Source organism: Aricia agestis, chromosome 1 (assembly GCF_905147365.1).
Source record: "Aricia agestis chromosome 1, ilAriAges1.1, whole genome shotgun sequence".
NCBI classification, from domain to species: domain Eukaryota; kingdom Metazoa; phylum Arthropoda; class Insecta; order Lepidoptera; family Lycaenidae; genus Aricia; species Aricia agestis.
The window spans coordinates 12291874-12308296 of NC_056406.1; the positions used below are offsets into that span (position 1 = coordinate 12291874).

Below are 16423 nucleotides of genomic sequence, written 5' to 3' on the forward strand. Positions count from 1 at the left end.
AACCGAAAAATAGCGAACAATTTCTTCAATTTGTAAAAGAAAAACATTTTGAAATTCGAGTACCATTTACAAGGGAGGTATTGATATCGCCATGTGTACTGTATAATAGTTGTACATAATATAGATATAAATTAAATAAATACCAAAAATTGTACAGATTCAATCGACAATGCCTATAATGAAACGAACAGGATTGAAAATTGTTTTTGTTTCGCACGTGTTCCACCGTGTAATATATTTTGATTGGACAAATATGAAAGGAGATTTATATTGTTATTAAACGATAAGAAGGTCATTTATTACGGTTACGTAACGGACGAACATCGGCGCTCGCCAGGCCGGGCCGAACAAAGGCCGAGTTGCGATAAATTAATAGCTCAGTTCGAAACATGCTGAGTAAAAACATTTCTCCAGTCCAGCCTCGTTAATCCGAGCACAACGGCGCGGGAGATTTATCGAAAGTCGAAAAGATAAAAGACGAAGAAACATCCCCGATCGACGGTGAGATGTAACAGTAATTAAAAGTTTCGCGTCACGGGAGGACCCCGCTCCTCGAATGCATAAACTTACGCAAATTAAAGAGAAATTCTTTTCGAGATTCGCAACTTACCGTTCGGGAAACTTCGACGGCTGTCACAGATTTAATTGGGAATCTTAGCGAATTTAGTTCCCAAGAAATTTTGTAGCCGACTGTACCTGGAAAGAGAATTCTTCGAACATTCCGGTGCGAGGGAAATAATTCCGGGTGCTCGCTGCCCAGTGGAGCTTGTGATTTTTGGGTATCAATGAGTGTACGCCATACGGCCTACGTAATCCAAGTGCCTTTCTTGTATTACTCAAAAATCAAAATATTTCACAGAATATGTCTCCCATAACTATATTTTGTTATAAAATATCTTTTTATTTAAAATAAGTATCATGAATACACCTTTTGAACGTTGTAGAAAGAACGTAGAAACTAAAACTATCACCGGTTCGGAAACTAAAAAAAAATCAGGTATCAACTCATAAACAATAATTTCTGATTCTGACCACCTCTGGCTAGTAGTGCTTGAGCGCGTTGGTAGCTCAAGCCGGGGGTCGCGGGTTCGAATCCCGCCGACGGAACAAAAAGCTTTTAAAGTTCCTGGGTCAGGGGTGTGTATTAAATATGTGTATCATATAATAAAAATCTTAAGTTAATATATGTATACTATATAGTATAAAAGTATTAAATAACATTATATTATTTCCTTTGTCTGGTACCTGTAGGCTGTAACACAAGTCCTTCAGGCACTTACTACGGGGCCAGACTGACGTGGTGTAAATCGTACATAGATATTATTATTTTAAACACGTCATAACATTGACTTTACTAATAATATAACGTAGGGCCTCGCCGCATTACGCGGGTCGTTATGTAAAGTAATGCGACGCAACAGTACACCGTCTAACACAATTAACAAGGACGAAGACATTTGTATCATTAGAAGACGACATAGTTGGGAAAACATGTTTGAACAGAAAGACGTGGCGCGGTTTAATTACCCGGGAATGTAACGTATTCAGGCGGCGCCGCGCAAACTTCAACTTAAACCCCCAACTCGGGAATTTGTTTCGTCGGCGGATCTTCATTAGGCGAACGAGTCCCAACTTATCACGCGTTCCACGGAGACGTATCGATGTCGCGGTCTCCTCGATCCGAATTCGGATTCGCACTAATTTCGCACACACAAAATCCCACCAATTATGAGCCGGGTCGAGGCGAATTTGGACCAATTAGATGAGCCAACGAAGTGTGTCGCACTCGGGAGTTTTGTCGGCAATATAATTTATTAGGGAGGCTCAAAGTTGCCGGCTTTAACCCTTAAAGACTCGAGTGAAATTTGATTACGGTTGCTCCGAGCGTGTCCCCTCGTATTTAACTTTAAAATAGATTCTATTTGTTACTCTCTTAGAGCAGTCGATAATCAATCTAGAATACATCTGGAATAGGTACCGTACCTACTCCAAATGCATGATGTCGTACATATGCAATCGTTGTTACGTAGTGCAGGTGCAGAGAGTGGTACACTGTCAGCACTGAATAAACGAGGGGCCTTAATCTAAGTATGATCTAACCTAACTAGACAACATGGTCAATATCTACTAAAGGAAAAACTTGAGAGGTATTTACATTAAGATGACCGTAGGGTCTAATGACTTGATGATAAAGTTAACAAATTATAATTGTTGCTCTATGTACACTAATTTCTTTAAATTTATTGTATTACAACATAATTTATTATTAAAATTAGTAAGAAAGTGTTTGTACTGTGACTTCGTAAATTAATAAGACAAAATTCATTACGAAACTCTCGGGATCTATTATAAATTTTAATGATCCAAGAATGCTAATATTATCTTATATATTTTAATGAAATAAAAATATGTTTCACATACGAAGAATTGCGCATTATCCTTATATTACATTTTTGGATATTGTTTTTATGACGGGCAGAAAAATTTTCAATATTTGCTTAACCCATATGAAATTAGTGTACAAAATATTAAATACCGTTACCAAATATAACAAAGTTATTAAAACGTTCAAATATGTGTATTTTTTTTATTTGTGGCGTGATTTTTAATGAAAAGATGATAGATTTGCTTTACAGACTTCAATTTTATATTTGATTAGCTGGTATTTGGTATTTTTCACATGACCTAAAGAAGTCCAAAGCTCAAGGCATTATACAAAAGTATAAACCCGAAATGTAAATAAAATGAAATCGAACCAAGAATTCGTATTAACTATTTCAATAACACGCACATGGGAGCAAAAACCTCGTGATTTCGCTTTCGAAAGACATTCTACCTGCGAATCAATTAAATTCCTTGTCGTACCTTTTCCTAAGACTATTTTCTTAAGTCACTGTCGAGGGGAGGACATCAAAAAGCCTCATCTTCGTCGCTGGAAAAGGCCAATTAAAGGTTTTGAAATTGATTCACAAAATTGCCTCGCCCTTTGTCAATAATGTTATTGACGTTTATAGTTATCGGTTCCAGGTAATTTCGGCCCAAATTGCGTCAAAACATTATGTTGGTGTTGTGTAAAGATGCAAAATGTGAGTTATTTTTAGAACTAATATTTTCAAACTACACATTTATTAAAAGTTATGAGATAAATAAAGAGTAAATAACAACTGAGTAGGAGTATTATTAACATAAGGGGCAAAATTTAATAATTTGGCTTCGGAAGTTGAGCGCTAAATCTTATCAGACCTGTCTTTTAAGTTTATTAAACGTTTCAGAAGAAGGTGCGGGGCTTAATCAAATTTCTTTTGCGCATCATTTATCACCGTGTCGTCACTTGCATCCTGTTGTATTTATCGTCGCCAGACAATTAGGGCCCGTATCGAGACGCGTTTGCGGCCAAATCCGCATGCGTGACTTTCGAATGCGCTTATGCCAGCATTTACGTAATAAATCATGAAAATTACTTAGAAACAAACCTCCGCCTAATCAATTAATCACCGGGGATCGGCGCTCGTGTAGTCGGTGACGGGGTCTCCGCGGCCGAAGGAAGCTTTGATTTATGACAAAATAATACTCTATGGGGAAATTTAAACTGTTGCCAGGAAAACTTCAAGTGCGCAAAACTAAATTCCCATAATTTAATTTATGAGGCTCCGACAGGGGTTAACGTGAAACCTTTCCGGGAATTACCAGTTATCACGTATGAAACCGATAAGTCGTTTTATGAATCGTAAATTGAATTTAAATACGTAATTTTGAGGATCATTATAAAGTTGCATTCGGGACAAATGACGTTAACGATGCTGTTTATTTATGATGCATCGTGTCGTCGATACATAAAATTATGTAGGCTAAGAGCGTCTTAACCAACATATTGGCGATATAGCCAGAGGCTTTACGCTATTTACATACAAACACCAAATTCGCTCCACCGTTTTTACCATATTAACAAGAAAAAATGTAAATGCTCGGTAAACACGGTAAGTACTCCCCATCACGCTAAGCAAATGTCGCCATAAAAGTTTCACAAATCGCCGCAGTGCAAATCACCGCATTCTCCCCTAAAAACTTTCCGGCACTATCGCGCTATCGGTAAATCTTGAAGTTCGCCGGGGCTCCATCAGCCCGCGGGCTTCCTGCAGCCTACCCTTCACCATAAACTCTCGGTGGCCATGTTTTACGGCCGCTTATCAGCATGCCTGATTACCAGCACAATAGGCCGTTCGGTGTTTACTGTTTAACGTCAGCTACTTTTGTCCGATTTACGTAAATCATTTTAGCAATCGAATGTATTTGAATTTAGTAAATTATGTAGCACTTGATCCAAAGGAACATAATAAAAGAGCAATTTGCTAAACAATTGAGCTCTATTGTCAGTATGATATATCATTATCTTAAAAAATACAAAGCGTGCTCATACAGTATATTTCCGCACGTAAAGTTAGCTGAATTTCCATCGATTATTCACATTTGACTAGCGGCTGAGTGTCACCGGGGTAAAGTTCGACCCACCTTTCTTCTGTAACATTAATCCTATTACGAACACACCTCACGTATCGCCTTATATTTTGCGAAACGTCATTGTTTCTGAGGGAACCGACGTTCGCAGTTTTATCTTGGAGCCAGATAACTCCGATATTGCCCGAGAATATAAATTCGTGTTGTTCCTCGACTTGTTTGTACATTTGCCTCCAGCTACATCAAACTTTACATGATGATAAAAGGTAGCGTTCGCAATTTGGAGTAAACTCGGGTTCAAGAAAGTTAAGTCCGGAATAACGAGAGACCTAACGAGAGCAAAACCTAAAAATATGGACAGTCATAAACATACTTTAACTGTAATGAAAAATCGCTCACGCATATCCAAACACCATTTTACTTTAATGTAAGTAATCAAAATTCTTAAGCACGCTCGAGACGCCCGTGACTTAACGCGACTCGGCGTATACAATTTTTATCAAATTTATCTCCCAAATTGTTTCACGGCGTCGTTAGGAGTGTCAAATCAGATTTATTTATGACGGATCTGTGCCGACTCCGTGAGCGCCGCCGCCCGCAACACCTGTCTGCGGCCGCCATGCTTTTAATCTAAATTAAATTATTCCTCCAAATAAATTCGTTATTCAAATCTTTACCCTGCTTTGTAATGTTTCTCGGCAGCACTCTGTCGCTTCTGCTAAAAGCCTCGTGATTTTCCTCATTTCAGGCCGTGGAGCGTGTCGTGTTTGTATTTGGTTTACTTTTTTTGCTCTGACTTAATGTTTTTTTTTTTCGAATACAAAAACATGGTATTACAGTAGCGTTTACGTATAAGTTATAATAATACTTAAATGTGAGTATTATATGAAATGTGATACGGAGCGATAGGAATAATTGTATTTATGCCCTAACCCTCGGCCTGGGTCGCAGACATCGTAATAATCGGCTTACCGAGTGCGGCTGCGGCTGTGGCGAGACATTAAGCCATAATTATTATAGTGACCCGCTACACCCTGACCTGACCCCTTTTCATATTTTCACTTTAATTATATTATGACTACGAAAGTACAGAACGTATACAACACTACATCAATCCGCAGTACGGTTGTTTATTGAGCTACTCGGAGGAAAAACTTGAGGGGGTTCCCCTAAAATTGGACTTTAATAGTTATTGTTATGGGAGTGGAATGCGAGTTCGAACCGGAAGTTTCGGACAACGGAAAGAGAAAATTTAACATGATGAAAATTATACATACGAGTATCAGTGTTTTACTACATCTATATTTCTATATCAGAGAGGGCTTATAAAACAATTTCAATATATTTACTTTAAAGTAGATAGTAGTTTTAGGCAATTAGATAAAAAGCAAAGTCCGAGACTTCGATTTAATCGAAGTAGTACCTATATATCCAACTTATATTAACCAGTTATCTGGTTAATATAAGTTTAGTTAGTCATAAGAAAACATTAAAATACACAACTTTTTATGTGAACCCAAAACTCCTACGATATAACTTAGCGAAACGTCGATTCATTCTGTCAGGAGTGATTCGGTTCCCACTTGGCCGTGTCTATAACATTCTTCACGGTTCCGAAGCTCCTGGGAACTGTTACGTGTGACGTAAAAAACTGGCACTCCTTCGGGATCCTGCGTGCCGAGAAAGGTTTTAAAACAAAATGTTAGGTGCAGCTTTTACTGAACATTAGTTATTTATACGTTTTAAAATTCTGCTCTACATTTTACGAATAAATTAGAGATGTTCCGATCATGACTTTGGCCGACTAGCCGACTAGCCGATTAGTCGGTTGCAAAGAAGCCGACTAATCAGCCGACTAGTCGGCCAACCGATCATGGTTTCAAAGTAAATCGCATACGCCGCCTGCGAACTTGTCTGATCGTGTTTTGGTTATGTTAACGTCATGATATAAAGCGGTAAAGCTATGAAATAGCTTTACCGCGGCAGTCCTCGAGTGCCACGCGTATTTTTTTATTAAAATTGTTTAGAATAAAGAAGATATTATGTTGTTATTAAATAAATGACATAGATATTTATTTACAAGCAAGTAATTTCAGAAATACAATCAATTTATTTCAAAACAATCAAGGTTTTTCTTAAATGTAATGTCAATAATAGTAAAATAATAAAAAGCCGGATAGTCGGCGCTTTTTGCCGACTATTCGCCGACTAGTCGTCGACTACGAAAGTGGCCGGATAGTCGGCTTTACCGACTAGTCGGCACATCTCTAGAATAAATACTACTTCCACAAAATATTTTTTTCGTTCATTATTTTCAAAGCTTTACTGGCTTTAAGGATTAACATAAAGAACATATAAAATACAATATGAACCATATTATATTCTTGTCACTCTGTCATGACAAATGATTAAGGAGCAAAAATGCTTTGCTACTTAATCTCAACAGAACCACGACTATCGCCTTGTAATATTTATTCCCCAACATGATTAAAACAGTTACAAGTATTTGGCGTGCAGTTGTTGAATATTCGATCTCAAACGCGATACAGTCCTCGACTTTAACTCCTGCCAAGAGTTCTTTTCTTCGAGTGTTTTTAAATGAGACCAACGAAACTCCTCATGTTTTAATGGAGATATTTTTTTTATATTTCGATGTTTATTTATATTACATTTAAATTTTTGTTTATATTACATTTAAATAAAAAATGTAGCTCTTTGTTAGCGGGATACACTACACACATAACATTGAAAAAATACTGATCCTGCTCCGAAAGCCATTGCTGGCGCCTGCTATTACTGAATGAAATCAGGCTTTAAGTAGAGTTATACCAATCATTAAAAGTATATTCAGCTTTTGCTTTAGAAGCTTACTAGTGTTGCAAATTTTTTTCGTATAAAATTGAGCCATGTTTAAGACTTTTTGATACCATGACTTTTATTAGAGACTAACTGACCTACCAAACATTGCCTTGCCATGTGCTTAATTTAATTACTAATTTCTTTCTTCGAAAATTCTCGAAAATCTTCGAAAATTGGTCCAGCCGTTTTGGAGGATATTGGCAACAAACATCGCAAATAAGAATCCTTACTAATACATAATATTATAAATGCTAAGGTATGTATGTCGGTCTGTTACCTCTTCACGCCCAAACCGCTGAACCGATTTTGCTGAAATTTGGTATGGAGATACTTTTAGTCCCGGGAAAGGGATATATTAGGATACATTTTATCCCTGAAAAGTACGTTTCCCGTGCGATAAACGAATTTAGGCGCAACGGAGTTGCGGTCAACATCTAGTTTATATTATACGAGCTTTTGCCCGCGGCTTCGCTCGCGTTAGGAAGTATTATAACATACAAACTTTCATCCCCTATTTTAACCCCTTGGAGGTAGAATTGATCAAAATCCTTTCTTAGCGGATGCCTACGTCATAATATCTACCTGCATGCCAAATTTCAGCCCGATCGGTCCAGTGGTTTGGGCTGCGCGTTGATAGATCACCATGTCAGTCAGTCACCTTTGAGTTTTATATAGATAAAGAAGAAAGAAGATGTTATCTCGCAACTATATATCCAGAATCCAGATCAAATATACTTTTTAGTATGATAGCTCCCTATCGTAATACTCTGAGTCACGACGCGCGACCTAACCACGTGTTTCTATTCACAATGTCCCCCATCATGGCGCTCCGCTCCGCTCACGAAAGTAACTGTTGTGTCCTCAAATCGAATCGTGTGTATGCAAATGTAATATTGTCTCGCGTATTATTTACATTCTTCGCTTTGCTTGTGCTTTGGGAATCGATTTCGATGTATATTTTATAACTCCGAATACGAATCTAGGTTCCGATTTCAGAAGAATATTTATTGGAATTTGTGTATCGTTATTAATGAGACTCTTAGATTCGTGTATATTTTGATGTTAAAAATACACGTAAATAGATCACTTAAGGCCGTCTTCCGAGCAAACGACATTGACCATACATTTGAAGTGTTGCCGAGATCGCACAAAAATCCTATTTTTTTTACTTATCTTATTTCAAAATTGATCTAAAAAAATTCAAACGGGGAAAATGTAGTTAATGAAATTGTCTATCTACTGCCGTGTGTTTCAAATAAACGTACTTAATGTGTAAATTTTATACTAGGGAGATGCTGGAAGTGTGCTTGAATTTTAATAAATTACTTTGGAAGCTGATGTCATGAGTAGGTATAATAAACAAAAATAGAAAATTAATAACAGGGAAAGGAATGTTGATATGCTGAAGATTATTGCTGTATTTTTATTATAACTTTGTAGCTTTCAAGTTATAACTTTATAAGGATCTAAATACGGTAAATTACGGCATCTCCGTAGGGGGAGCACCTTAAGTTGTAAGGATCATATTTTATACGGTGATAGTAGAAAGTAGCAGTTCATATTCTATGGTACATGCGGTAAAGATGAAATCACAATAATTGAATCGAGAGCCAATAAATAATTTCAGAGTCGCTAGTTCCATCGAAATATTTGCGCACTGTTTAAACTCTACAACAATAATTCAATTTGATAAATCAATGAAATTACAAAGTCCTCATTATCCCGATTGATTTCTGTATTGCGAACAGTAAGAGGATTTCATTATAAAATGAATTTCACTAGAATTTCATCAGCAATTTGTATTTTCTAATTAAATTTTTAAAAAATCATCATAAGTTCGATTTTGTGAGTCTTGATTTTTAAACAAATTGGTAGAGTTTCAAGGAATCGTACATACCACAATGCCGAACTTTTCATAATTTAACTTTAAAAGGGGGATTTTTGCGTTTCGAAAATTTAAGACTTTCTGCAACAGCTGACGTAATTTTCGACTTTGAATTCCGGTGAAATCAACCTGCTTTTACCACTGATTAGTGATTAGTGCAAAAATTAATAATAGATAATATAATACTTTATCTAACTGCGAACAGACCGGTAGCAACTAGCAGTAATTTTTAAACACTTCCCAGTTTAAAATGAATCCGCCAATCGAGTACAAAGTTTCTATCGAAATCATTTAAAAATGTAACGTAATCGGATTATTCACAACCAAATGTGCATACACAATAAAGAGGTAAATTAAAACGTTTACGAAATAAAAGAACTCAGTAAAACAAGTTTCATTACATGCCAGTGCGCATGAATGGCATTTAATTTGAACACTTACTTGTTGCGGCACAAAAACTGGAAAAACGAGTCGGTATGGTAGTAAATGTAAAATGTATCATGAATCAGACGCCAGGTGGAGTCTGCGTGGTCCGTCTGAGCTGCGGTCGGACCGGTTTTCGCACTGAAGCGATTTATTTTTACACCCGGTTGTCATCCTTCGAACCTTGATTTAATTCAAGTAGCGACGATCGGTTGGCAACAAAAATTGCCCCCTGTCCTGACTGTCTGAATCCGGCGGATTAAGAGCTAAGATTTTTGTTTTTTTTTTAGAGAAGAGAAGCTTTTGTTTACATCAGACACTTGTTGCATATAGAGTTTACGTACTGAACGCCTCAAAACAAGGATTCATGGGAGTTGAGTCTTTATTTTAACTTATAAAATGTCTACAATAAAGAAGCTCAATTCCAAAACATCAGACCTACTCTACATTACTCAAGACTCTCTTTTCTCTACACAATTCGTTGTAGACCAGGCGTCATAGAAAATATTTACAACATATTATATGTAAATAAATATATTGACATTTTTTTTGTTTGTGTAGAAATTAATATAATATATATTTCTTCAAGCCCCATAAGAGCACCGGTGATCGCGACAACAATAGAATTCAAAAGCATTTCCTGGAATCCGCGATCGAAGTAATATTATAATATGATAAAAGTATCTCAAAAGCTTCCTTCTTAGACCATACAACATTCATTAGCTGTCACCGTCATCAGATAAAAACTAAGGAATGAGTTGTTACTGTATTGAGTAACGGATATACATCAATATTTATTGTTGTGTGTTGTATTAAACTAACTACGAGCGCTCTCAACACGTTTCTTGTTGGCCATTCAATGAAATATCTACGTCGAAGCTCCCTAGTCCATTCATACATCGCTCTAACAAGTTCTCGGCATAATAATTGTACGGATGTTTTATTCACAATACTACCGTTAAGGTATTTTCTTCCGTCCTTTTTCACTTTAATGTTTCAGTTAGAAATAATATTGTAACGCATAAACACTTAACACTAAAAAAATAGGAAAATCGAATGTTAATTATAATTTTCCAAACTACTATTGTCAAACATGCATAAACACTAAACTTTATTATGTTCAAGCTTTACTCTACACAAACAGCTAGATCATTAATAATAATAGAGCAGCATACAATAATTTGAATAAACAATTCGCAATCACATAAACCCAAATTGAAAAACATTAAACATGACGGCCAACTACCGAAATTTAATTAAAATATTCTAGTAAAATCTAGTGCTCTACCGATCCACTCAGTTCGGTCTCGCTGGAACATGTCAGCTGTTTGTAAATAGAAAACTAAAACAACCGCCGTTTTAATACTTTGAATAGCGTCAATCAACGTTCGATTTGCGCAATAATATCATTCGGCCAAGAAATTAATAGGATAGTTTGATTTGCCAAATATTAGAACAGCCGATTTTTAATGGACAAAATACATTGTTCTTATGTCTGAGATTTTTCTGCGATTTGGCGGAATTTTATCTTTTCAATAGCGATTAGGATTTGTTAATATGTTGACGCAATCAAACCTTAGTAACCTGTAATAATTAAGAGCTAACCTGACTCTAAAAATCAAACATCGTCCTTCTCTCTTCACACTCACGCCCGTCTTTCATATGCCAGGTGAAAAAGAACGGCGCGGAATCATCGCCGAGTTAGTTTTACTTGAATAAAAGACGAACTATAATGATTATGAAAAAAGTGTTTTGAGCAAATTTAGGTTTTATCAATACCTTTTTAGATATTAAAAAATATTAAAGAAAAGACAGCAAACTTCGAAGATCCAAGCAAAAATGTGTCTAAAGCAAGGTTTTTTGTAAAAAAGAAACTATCGAGCATTTTTTGAGTAATCGTGTTTTCGTCTTGAGCATTTAATCTTTACTAGAGATCGCCCAATGGTCGAAATTCAACCTTACTTGCAACGACATAGGACTACTACCTATATTTTGTAAAAAATATTGACTTCATCATAGTTTTTTTCAATTCTTGTCTCTGGGACTCAGCTGATCTCAGACTGGCCGTTTAAGCATTGTCTAATTATTATCTAAAATTAAATAAAAAAAAACAATAATCAATTTTCAATTTGTCGACTTGTTCTCAACAGACTTCAACCATAAATTCATGTATAGGCTTGTCACTCAAAAATCTGTAATTTTTCCTAGTAGTAGTGTCGTAGTGTGTGTAATGTTTTATTTGTTAAAAATATATATAAATAAATATAATTTTAAAATAATATTAGCTCAATGCACTCCTTCACCATATTTTTTTTTTTATGAAATAAGGGGGCAAACGAGCAAACGGGTCACCTGATGGAAAGCAACTTCCGTCGCCCATGAACACTCGCAGCATCAGAAGAGCTGCAGGTGCGTTGCCGGCCTTTTAAGAGGGAATAGGGTAATAGGGGAGGGTAGGGATGGGAAGGGAATTGGGAAGGGTAGGGAAGGGAATAGGGTAGGGGATTGGGCCTCCGGTAAACTCACTCACTCGGCGAAACACAGCGCTAGCGCTGTTTCACGCCGGTTTTCTGTGAGAACGTGGTATTTCTCCGGTCGAGCCGACCCATTTGTGCCGAAGCATGGCTCTCCCACGTATATAACTATAACTGTGTTATAACACCTACGTTTTCCCATTTTTCTTAAAAAGGGTTACAAAGTTTTTCTATCACGTATTAATATATAGATGAACTGAAGTTACTTGTGTCAAAAAATCAGTTTTCTAGACCTTACACATTTTGAGATCTAGGTTAAAGTATGTAGTCAAGTTAGGGTCATATGGGCTCTTAATATGCTAATAGCATTTTTAGCCAAGCATAATTTTATGTCTGATGTCTGACACTCGTATTCACTTTTTTCATATTTTGTCCATATTGTATTGAATGTTAATACCGTGAGAAACAGTTTTTGTCGCAGTGACACAGCACGTGGCAGTAATTGCGACGTGTCTGTCTTCGAGGTGACAGCTACAGCCTGCAGATGATATTAAAGTATTCAATCTTGTAGTAATAACTACGGATTAAATAGGATGAGGTTACTTAGAATTTATATAAAAGGATCAAAAGACCTGGATTTGGATTCAACCGTAACATTTAAGTCGTTAATATTATTATGGAATGAAGAATGTTCTGTTAGATACTTAAGTTTAATAAAACTTTAAGTTTTAATTGCCTACCTACGGCATACAAGGGACGCAGTAGAATTTCATTTTCACAAACTTAATGTTAGCCGAGTAATTGCTGAAAGAGATGTTCATGTAATTTAGAGAACTGCATAGTTCAGTTAATCTAAATTTTAATGTATCTCTGTGCTGACTGCTGTTACAACTTACAAGGAAGCGTGCCGTATACGTTTACAAGACGGACAATAGTTGCATACTGCACTGCCTTTAGCCTAATGTCGTTGAAGTGCCGCGCCGTTTTCGACTTTGAGCTCGGGTCCCAGGGTCCAAATTAGTTTGTAGGAGCTACGTAATTAACTACCGAGTGCTTTTACCCGACGTAATTGTAAAAGTGAGTTCATATTTTCAAACGACCGTCAACTGAGGGTCCCCGAAGCCGCGCACGGTGCCTAAACGTTAGTTAAATATGAAACATAATTAACGCGAATTTGCTTTGTAGTTTACGGTTGTTTTCCCGAGCAGACAGCTTATTTCATTAAATAAACTCCGTTCGTGACCACCGAACTGCCAGATAGCTGACGCTAAGTTTTAGTACGGTTTGTTTTTCCGCTAGTTAAAATAAAATAAAAAAGTTAAGAGTTAGCCATTAGCGCGGTCTCATTAACGCCGAAATAACACTCGCAATATAAAAGAATGACTCGACAGTCGGCGAGACGCCGCTCATTCATTGCGAATGTTGCGCGTTAACGCAGCCCTGGCTTCATATAACCAGATATAACCCTGTAAATACGACTCAAACAAAAAAAACCCTTACTATTAACAAGATCCATGTTCCATACTTTGTAGGTAGATACAATAAATACATTTATATATTACGCGAGCGAAAAACTTTAGATCCTTTAGACTTTTGACGAAAAATGCGGAAACGTAGGTGAATGAAATTTTGCACAGTTATAGTTTATATGGTGAAGTAGTGCATCGAGCTTATATTATTTTGAAATTATGCTTTTATCATACATTTTTCTACAAATAAAACATTACTGATTACACACACTACAATGTGCACACAGCACACTACCATCTTTTTGAATGACAAGCTCTTTTATACACTTTTGTTTATGGTTGAATGTCAAAATTAAAAATGGATAGTTGTTTTTTATAAAATCTGAAATAGTCAATAATTTAAACGGGGCCAGGGTCGAATTTCGACCATTGGGCGATCTCTGTAATACCTATAATTTTATAATGTCTTTGTCAAGCGACTTTTATCTAACATTAGACATTTTCAAGAAACTGGAAATTACATTATTGGGATAATGTTAGTTTTTTCTGATAATTTTGCGGTCTATTCAAAATAAACGTATAACTAGTAATTAGGGTTCCGTAGCCAAATGGCAAAAAACGGAACCCTTATAGATTCGTCATGTCTGTCTGTCTGTCTGTATGTCCTGTGAGGAAAGTGGCTGTGACATACGGACGTATGTCACAGCCACTTTCCTCCGAAACTATAAGAGCTATACTATTGAAAATTGGTAAGTAGATGTAGTGTGTAAGCCGCATTAAGATTTTGATACAAAAATGGAAAAATTATTAAAAATTTTAGGGGTCCCCATAGGTACAACTGAAACCATATTTTTTTTCATCTAACCTATACGTGTGGGGTATCTATGAATAGGTCTTCAAAAATCATATTGAGGTTTCTCATGTCATTTTTTTCTAACTTGAATAGTTTGCGAGAGAGATTCTTCCAAAGTGGTAAAATGTGTGCCCCCCCCTCTAACTTCTAAAGTAGGGGCATGATAAGTCTAAAAATAATATATGATGTACATTACTATATAAACTACCAACGAAAATTGGTTTGAACGATATCTAGCAAGTATTTTTTTTTATACGTCATAAATGGTAAATCTTAAACCAATAAAAAAAATATTATTTCATCTAACCTATGAGTGTGGGGTATAGGTCTTTAAAAATCATATTGAAGTTTCTTCTATAATGTTTTTGTAACCTGAATAGTTTGCGAGAGAGACTCTTCCAAAGTGGAAAAATTTGTGTCGCCCCCCCCCCCTCTAACTTCTAAAGTATAATAATATCATGATAAGTCTAAAAATAGTATATGATGTACATTACTATAAAAACTACCAACGAAAATTGGTTTGAACGAGATCTAGCAAGTAGTTTTTTTTATACGTCATAAATGGTAAATCTTAAACCAATAAAAAAAATATTATTTCATCTAACCTATGAGTGTGGGGTATAGGTCTTTAAAAATCATAAGTCATAAGTGGTAAAACTTAAATTAATTTTCATTAAATCAACTGAAATATGAAAATAAATCAAAAACCTTTAAATTTCATTAAAATAAATCTTATCACTGCTGCGTAACCCTTCATGGGCGAGTCCAACTCGCACTTGGCCGCTTTTTTACTAATTAGCAATTACCAATAGCCAGATCAAATTCTAATTATATTACATATTATGTGTAATATTTTATGGCGCGCGTATATTTGTATTAAACTTTGTTTCTCTCTTTTCAGATCCCCATATTTTTTATTCGGAAATGATCCAACAACAAACCCGACGGATATGTGAGGTAAGTTCAAAGAAAATTTTCATAACTGAAAAACTTAATTTTAGGTAATAAAATATCCATACTTCCATACTAATATTATAAATGCGAAAGTGTGTCTGTCTGTCTGTTACCTCTTCACGCCCAAACAGCTTGACCGATTTTGCTGAAATTTGGCATGGAGATACATTTGAGTCCCGGGAAAGGACATAGGATACTTTTTATCCCGAAAAAATGTACGGTTCCGCCGCGATAAACGAGTTTTGAGCGCAACGGAGTTGCGGACGTCATCTAGTAAAATATAAGATGATATAATATTCAAGTAATATTAAAGAACGGCTAGATATTTTCGTTTAATTTTACAAATCAAACTCTGCTGATAAAATGTCTCTGAAATCGAAGAGCTAATCTAAATTGACCACATCCCTATAAATGGAGTTATTCAAAACTCTTCTGCCAGATGAAATATAAACGTGAACTAAAAACCGCTTCAAACGAGTTCAAATACGACCGACCTTTTCACTTTAACTTTTTTACTTTTATCGCTTATTTCACATTTAAAATAATCGAACCGAAAACTAATATTGGTTGGAGGTATCTACTACTATTTTTATAATATCTACTCGCTTTTCATAGCTTTTCTGGACCGTTTGCACTGGGGCTAGTCTTCACGGTTCAAAGGATATGTTTATATAGTATTTACCTCATTTTTCACTGCATATTAAATTCGTTTCCCGCTGTCCCTATGTGCTTTAATCTTTAAAACTACACAACGGATTTTAATACGGTTCTTTCAAATAGATAGATTCATTAAAGAGGAAGGTTTATTATACCTCATACTTATAGCTAGTATATTAGAGTATACATAATATTATAGCCAAACAATGTTCGCTGGGTGATGGGTCAGCTGCATGTTTGAATGAAGTAGTTATATCCACAATATTGAATGGCAATATTGTGTACTAGATCTCGAACAAGTGCAAGATCTAGTTTCCCTGTCACCTGTGGGCGCGTGCGCAGCTCCCAGCGCCGCAATTCGCGCCGGCCACGCGCATCGCTAATCGCGTGCGCC

General features: G+C 36.1%; 1 protein-coding gene across 2 annotated transcripts in view; it reads left to right on the forward strand.

Moving 5' to 3' along the window:
- The window catches only part of LOC121726471 (leucine-rich repeat neuronal protein 1-like), a 198682-nt gene that overhangs the window by 71816 nt on the left and 110443 nt on the right, over nucleotides 1-16423 (forward strand). For both annotated transcript variants that reach the window (XM_042113968.1, XM_042113891.1), the window contains one exon: nucleotides 15320-15375. In XM_042113968.1, the coding sequence (XP_041969902.1) occupies nucleotides 15343-15375 (33 nt within the window). In that variant the 5' untranslated portion in view covers nucleotides 15320-15342. The remainder of the gene's footprint in view (nucleotides 1-15319; nucleotides 15376-16423) is intronic.